Source organism: Atta cephalotes (assembly GCF_000143395.1).
Source record: "Atta cephalotes unplaced genomic scaffold scaffold00008, whole genome shotgun sequence".
Taxonomy (NCBI): Eukaryota; Metazoa; Arthropoda; class Insecta; order Hymenoptera; family Formicidae; genus Atta; species Atta cephalotes.
Genome location: NW_012130072.1, coordinates 4,047,760 through 4,055,383, shown reverse-complemented (window position 1 = coordinate 4,055,383; position 7,624 = coordinate 4,047,760). Strand labels below are relative to the sequence as shown.

Here is a 7,624-nt window from a genome sequence, read left to right as displayed (position 1 = left end):
GAGAGAGAGAGAGAGAGAGAGAAATAAAGTTTATTACTGTTCTCTAGAGTAAACCCTCTAAGGATATACAGATTTGTGAACAAGACATTCAGTAGCAAAAAATAACAAAAAAATAAGAACAGTTAACGAACGCATAGTATACAGTATAAAAAAATACCTATAATTAAAAAATACATAGATATAAAATAAATGAAATAAAATAAAGAAAGCAATAATATAAAGAATGAGCAAGAACATAAAGAATATAACGAGTAATATGAATATAAAAATTTTCAAGACACGTTTCTTTACTAGGTATATAAAATGTAATGAAAGTAAGAATAAGAATATGTATAAATTTAAATTAAATTACAGTAAAAGTCTAACTAAAAAGACTTTCATTTCCCTGTATTTCCTCGATGCAATAAAAAGTATTGCTCGTACGTAACACTTTGTCGTGAAATGTATCAAACTATGCAAGATATATTGTATATCAAAGGGTTAAGCAGAATTCATCTGATCATGCCAATACATAATTAGTTGTTTATATATTGACGAATGTGTATCCGAATTGCAGGTGTCTTCGATCAACAGGGTACTGAGGAATCTGGCCGCGCAGAAGGAGCAGAGGCAGCAACAACAACAGCAACAAGGGGTGGGCGCCGTGGGGGTTGGCGTCGGTGCCGGCAGTCCGGCGGAGAGCGTTTACGATAAACTCAGGCTACTAAACGGACAGACTACCGGCTGGCCGCGACCCAATCCCTGGTAAAACTTATTGGCTCATTAGCAAACAAATTATGTGCTCGTTAGAATGATATTATTATGCAAAATACGTGTTCTTTAATCGAAGACAAGGATTAACTTTTTTTCGATTCTTTTTAACTTATTTCCAATTTTTCATCTTTAAGATTTAAGTTTAAGAAAAATAGTTGATTGCATAACGAATTATAGGAAGTTTCGGGATAATTTCCATAATCAAGTGAAAAATTTTAAATCTTCCGAATTCTTGGAAAGATTTTTTTTTAATAAATTTTTAATAAATTTCTGTTATAGAGATTACATGAGTTCTTTTCTTTTTTTAAAATAATTTTCTTGATAGAAACTTATTTATAGCATGCGTAATATGTATATTCTCTTGCTGAGAGCAGTCGTTATCTTAGGTATCCGTCGAGCGCGGGAAGTCCGTTTTCGTCGATACAATCTAGTTTGAGTCCGAGCCATTGTTCGTCTCTGCCACCGGATCCAGCGGATATATTGCACGCGAAGAAAGGTAAGTTTAAATTTGAATAATTATTATGACACTATTTCTAGTGCACAGTGCATTAGATCTAGTTTACTCGATTTTTCCTACGGCTACTACGAAGAAATGAGATTCTTCGTCGAAATGTTCAATTGTATTATACAATTTAAATTATTTAATGTTAAAGACATCTTGTATTTTTCGTCAATACATTTAGACAAGCAAAAGACTGCTCGCGTATACGACGAAAACCTTCGACGAAAACCTTCGACAATTGTTGGCGCACAATATATTTCGGTATGCTTTCTATGTTAAAGCGCTAGCGTGAAACACAAATACGTGCGTGTGGGATGAGTGGCCACAGGCGGCAAGCGGGAGAGGATCGTTTTAATTAATTAATCTGTCGAGCCAAACGATACTAATATCAATGTAATTCCGTCGGTGGGTCCCGCGGTTTGCCGCACGCGTGTGTGCAACGCTTTTCCGGTAATAATTTTCCGGTAACGTTTAAACGCGGCCTTCGAAGCGTGGAGGAGAAACAGAGAAACGCGAAGCAAATCGAAGCGAACGAGAAAGAAAGAGATGGTTCGGGGTTGGCGGGGGATGCAGGGGATTGCGCAGAAACGTGGTTGCAGTCGACCAACCCACGCGAAACTACTCCGCCACCGACGGCATATTCCTCCCCCTCGCTCCTATCCCTCTTCTCTCTCTTTCTCCCTCCCCCCCCCCCTGCACGTTCTCTTTGGCGGCACATCAAACGCGTGCGATTTCTTTCCCCCGCATTTTCCCGCCATCATCACCGCTACAGCTCCGCAGGGTGCGTCAGGAGCAGCAAAGAACAGCTCCCTTGATTTTTTTTTTATTTATCACGACGCTTGCCCCGATCTTGCTGATCATAAGGAAAGGTTTGCGATTCTGCTTGCTTGTATATATGATTTGACGAAATGCAAATTATCTTACAATTATTCTGTCAAACAACAATCGGGAAGAAATCTCCGGATCGTCTAAGTATTTTTTATAAAATATAATTATATTATAACGTATGTTATTTTTCTAGTAAAGTTTGTTGAAACAAAATTTAAATTATTTTAACAATAATAATAAAAAATATGTACTTGAAATATCAAATATAAATTTACATTTTAATTTGCACGTTAATTGACTTTATAACAAAAATAATTTTATATAAAATGATTACCAAATTTACAGAAGGTCATACATCTTAATAAGTCACATCATATCTAAACCAACCCAGATCATATAAATCAACGATAAATTTTATCATTAATTACTTATACACTATATATAATCTATATATATAAAATCTATATAATTGATTATTTACAACTGATATATTGTATAATTCAAAAACTAACATAACACAGAAACAATTTTTTAACAATTGTTTAAGATCTATCAACGATTATATACTGATTATATATTGATTATATACTGATAATGTTAATCCCGTAGAAAAATAACGAGTTATCGCAAATGCAAGATCTTTATAGTACAGAACATTATTTCGTATTACTTCATGGTACAGCATATTATTTCGTATTCCGATCTTATAGAGGAGGGTAGGAGGGTACGCAATCAAATATGGTAACTGTTGCGAGCGTTCAACCGCATGCGGGCCCCGGGGGCCGGATTATCGATGCGTTGCTGCGGGGGTAGCCGTTTATAGGATAACCCATGTCAGGAGGGTTGTTTCATCCCCTCCGTCCTTTTTCCCCTTCGTCCTCTTGCCGTCATCTCTTTTCGTCTTCCCACCGACGTCTCTGTCCCTTATTCTCTCCTTGGAGGTCTATCTCCCGCGTGTATCCTCCCTAAGTGTATCTCGACTGTTGTCGATGTATCGGTTGAAACGGAAGACCCAACAACGCCCCCGGCCAATCACGCGGCAGCTACCCCCCGTTCCTCGAAAAGGCAAAGCGAAAGCAGATTACAGCGCAATCATCGCGCGAGCTGCAGGCGCCGCTTGTCCCAGCGAGGGATGAGATTTGTCAATCTGGCCTGTTTCATACTGTATATCTTAAATTCTAGAACTCTACATTAGAGACTTAAGCTGGTATAATACATTTTTAAGACCATCTTAAATAATGTCTTAAGATATCTGCGATATCTCTCGACTCTGTGATTAACTTATAACATAATCTAAATTCATCTAAAATCTATATCTAAGAATGTCTTAAATATAAGAACGAACTATGAATATTGCTTTCGAAATTTTTACTTTTCTTTGAAAATTTCACGCGATCATTATTTCTTCCTTAACTATGTATCTACATTATATAGTATATATTCATTGTGATATACATTTACATATATTATCTATAGATCGATTTTTATACAGTGACTGCAATATATAATTAATCAAAATAATAAATAGATTTTAAATGCGTATTAATAAATGCAATGAGGGAAATGCATAGAAAGGTATTTATGAGAGACGATTTTTTTATGTCGATAATGTCGAGAATGAAAATCATTGGTACGATCTCCGTTTTTTAACTACAGAAATCATTTTAATAAATTAGCTACAACGCAATATTAAAGTTAACCCTTCGTTGTCGTTCTAAGCACTCTCCTACGTACGTACACTCTTCAAAGAGAGTTATTTAAGTCTTCAGCGGTTCTTCCGATAATGTCGATACTTTTATAACGTCGAAGAGAAAAGAATGCACTTTCTTCGCACTTTCTATAAAGAGTTCATGTTAAAAGATCTAACCCAACAAGGACGAAGATATATTTTTTAATTTTTTACGCTTTCGTCGAAGAGCGTCGTTTGCTACTTTCATTTCCTTCTTGACGAGATATGGAAAATAGATCAACAGAACAAATTTCCCTTGAAACAATTATAATAGCTCGAGAAAAAAGCTGTAGTTGCCTTGAAAGTGAGGTAATTCTGTCGCTCTTGCAAACTTCTTTTAACATCATTTAATTGCGCAGTAATTATATGGAATAATAAACTAACAAAAATATGATACATCGTTACGACATATTTTGTTTGCTTTTGCGATTTATTTGTTTAGAAATTTTGAAAAAAATCTTCAAAAATGTTTTTACTCAAAAATTATTTCTAAGAATTAAATTTAATTAGAATAGCTAACTAAGTAATCAGAGATTTCATAATTTCATTTTTCATTTAAATTTCTAAAAATTATGTTATTTTTTTTGCAAGGAGCATTTACAATCTACATATATGACTTTTTTATTTCCTCATAATGAATCTTATCTTTCCCAGTTCCATTGAATATTATTTTCAATAATATTCAATAATTGAACGTACGAGATCGATATGTTGTTAATGCCCGAGACTTCATCTAAAAAATATTTTCCGAATTAAATATAATCAGTTTAGCTTAGATATCATCGCGCATAGCTGTCATGTTGTCGACGTCGTCGAGTTGTCTGGTGAGTCTGATTCACAATGCATCCCGGTAGCATTGTATTGCATTGCGCGAGACCAAACGACGTAGAGGCATGTAGAAGAATTTTCACTAGAGGATAGCGAGAAGGGAACAGGCAAGTGAAAGGGAAAAGAAGATAAAGAAAAGAAAGAGAAAAGACAGAAGACTGGCGAGATAAAGGGAGGAGAAAGATAAGAGCGCGCGGAAAGGGAAGATCTCCATCGTGATCGAGGCGAAAGGGGTTCGGGTCGTTGCAGCATTGTTTTTTCACCTCTAAGCCCTGCATGGGCGTCACTGCGGGGGAAACATGGGATCTCGAATACCTTTCTACGATTTCAATATCGCTGATACGCATACCATACTACGAGAACATGTTATTGACGATGTCGATGTGAGAGGACAATATGATATGAGCCGGAATTATTTTCGAATAATTCCAATAATGTGAAATTCCCTTATCTTCGTGCATAATTACGAGGGTAGTTCGAAAATTCTCGGCTTGACATAGAGATGGCACCGAGAGAGAGTATCAAATGATTTTTCTATGATTTTTCTTAAGTTTGATTCTTCTGAAAGAGGGCTTCCGAAAAAATTTCAAACAGAAGTGTGGTTAGTAGTTTGTCTGTTGCATCAAGTAAAGCAAACAAGTTTTTGGGTATTTCTCGAAAACTTGTTTCTCACACTTCTGTAATTGTAGTCGTAAAACTTCATGAGTTGCGCTTCGAATTGCTGCCACCGTATTCACCAGATTTAGCCCCAATGATTTTTTCGAATCTGAAGAAATGACCCACTGGAAAAAGATACACTTCATAAACAGAGTTCATCAACTGAGACAAACGTTTATTTTGAAGAATTAAAAAAATTGAAGAATTAAAAAAATTATACTAAAGCTCTAAAGAAGTTGGAATATCGTTGGTCTAAGTGTATTAACTTACAAGACTATGTCGAAAAATAAAAAAAAATTTTGCCACAAATCATATGTTTTCTATGTCAGGCCGAGAACTTTTCGAACTACCCTCATACATGAATATTTATACGTGCGAAAGTCTTTCGATATAATATACAAATGAATTTTATGTAAAACGAAAGAATAGTTTAGTTGTACGTAAAAAGATTTTAATCGTCGATTTTTTCCATGGTTGATAATTTTTCATCACTTTTCTAGTCCTCGAGTTTTCATCTTGAATACGCTTTCAGCCGCGCTAATTCCGTTTTAATTCCAGTCTCGAAATCGCACACGATAAAATTAAAGACAGGTAAAATTTAAGTGCGAAATGATTGATTCTAGATTTAATGATATCTTGCACATATTCAATCTCTCTAAGTCACGAAAGATAGATATTAACGCACTTTTATCTTTGGCGTCTCTGTCGTTCAGCACGAGTCTCCCTTGCGAATCCCTTCTTCCAGGTTTTGTCTGCTCATCGAAGGCGCGCGCGTATTCAGCCTTCCGCGGCATATTCGCCGATCTCTGTCTGAGATGCAGAAGTAAAACAATAATAATGTCTGCCTGCTGCGCCTGGTACCACAGAATCGAGGGTGCACCGACAGCATTATTGTCGATCTTCTTTATCTCGCAAGCCCGATCTCTCGCTCTCCATTCGTCATTCCTTTCGCTTCTTCTCTCTCCTGGGCTCCTTCGTTTTTCTTTGTCGAATTTTCTCCCGGGTTAGGTATAGATACATACCGCCGCAAAACGATGCGACAGCTTTTATCACCGGCACAATGCGATCTCCGGTTGCCTCCGGTTCTAGTTGTCATCGTTGTTACCGACGTTTTCCCACTTGTTTTTCCAACTCTCAGAGCTCCGTCAACACCACTCTTCATCGTTTTCTGATTCACATTAATAATGTGAATTCTTATAAAAACTATATTAATCTCTTAACCTTCAGATATTATCGACTTTATCTTTTTCTTTTAAGTTTTAAGAATTAGAAAAAGATGAAGAGTAAATTGAATCCAGATTAAATTTAATCTACATTGGTAGAAACGGGAATAAATTGAATTAAATTGTTATTTAACAGTTTAAACACAGAAATAATGAAATTATTAATGTTAAATAAATACCACGAAGAAATGGCCAAATAGAAACATCACATGTATTGAAAAAATCTTTAAAAAATAATTTAAAAAATAATTATATAAGTATCGTCCTGATTTAATAGAATAATCAGCTGCGAATTTGTAAATATCATTTACGTTAAAATCGTTGTTTTTCCTCCAAGAAAAAAAATATATAGAATAGATAAATCGGCAGAGATTCCTCGTTCATAGAAGCTGTAGAACTCAGCATCATGTGTTTTTGCCTCGTCTTCAATGTTAAATATGAAAAACAATGATAACCCAATCAACTCAAATGAATAACATTTTGTTATATTTAATTTCCATATGTATCAAAATGTAAAGTACTCCATTTCTGTGATTAATTTCAAAATAAACATTTAGTAAATAATAAACGAAATTTGAGTCAAATTTAATACATTTTCTTGAATTAAATTAGTTAACTCCATTGTTTTATGTCAAATTAACGACATACTTGATAGGAATAATGACAATCTACAGAAATGATTAAAAACTCATTGAATATAATTTGATATTATAAATTTAACAGTGTTTCTTCGTAACTTGACCGCGAATGGATTCCTTTCCAGCTTTTTCGGCGAAACAGCCGCAGTTCCGATCGAAAATCCCCAGACATCGTCGCTGCATTTTTACGATCGAGTTTGAAATTCGATAGACCAAGATTTCCCGACGTTGCGCAGCAATGCTCCAACCCGGATATATTGCGCGAGGCGTCACAGATGCACACGTTGCTCCGTTCTATTTCAGGATTCCAGTGCTCGATACCACACCCTTGTATCCGACGTACGCCAGGGCATTACGTGGGTGACGTATAAACAAGAATATTTACTAGGTTCTCCCCCCCCTTCTCTCTCTCTCTCTCTCTCTCTCTCTCTCTCTCTCTCTCTCTCTCTCTCTCTCTCTCTCTCTC

The 7,624-nt window shown here is 35.8% G+C and overlaps 1 protein-coding gene across 1 annotated transcript in view; it reads left to right on the top strand.

Annotated features, from left to right (window-relative positions):
* Positions 1 to 7,624, top strand: part of LOC105627368 (paired box protein Pax-6-like) — a 91,001-nt gene that overhangs the window by 40,239 nt on the left and 43,138 nt on the right. The window contains exons 4-5 of the mRNA XM_012208652.1: positions 557 to 744; positions 1,140 to 1,249. Coding sequence (XP_012064042.1) covers positions 557 to 744; positions 1,140 to 1,249 — 298 coding nt within the window. The remainder of the gene's footprint in view (positions 1 to 556; positions 745 to 1,139; positions 1,250 to 7,624) is intronic.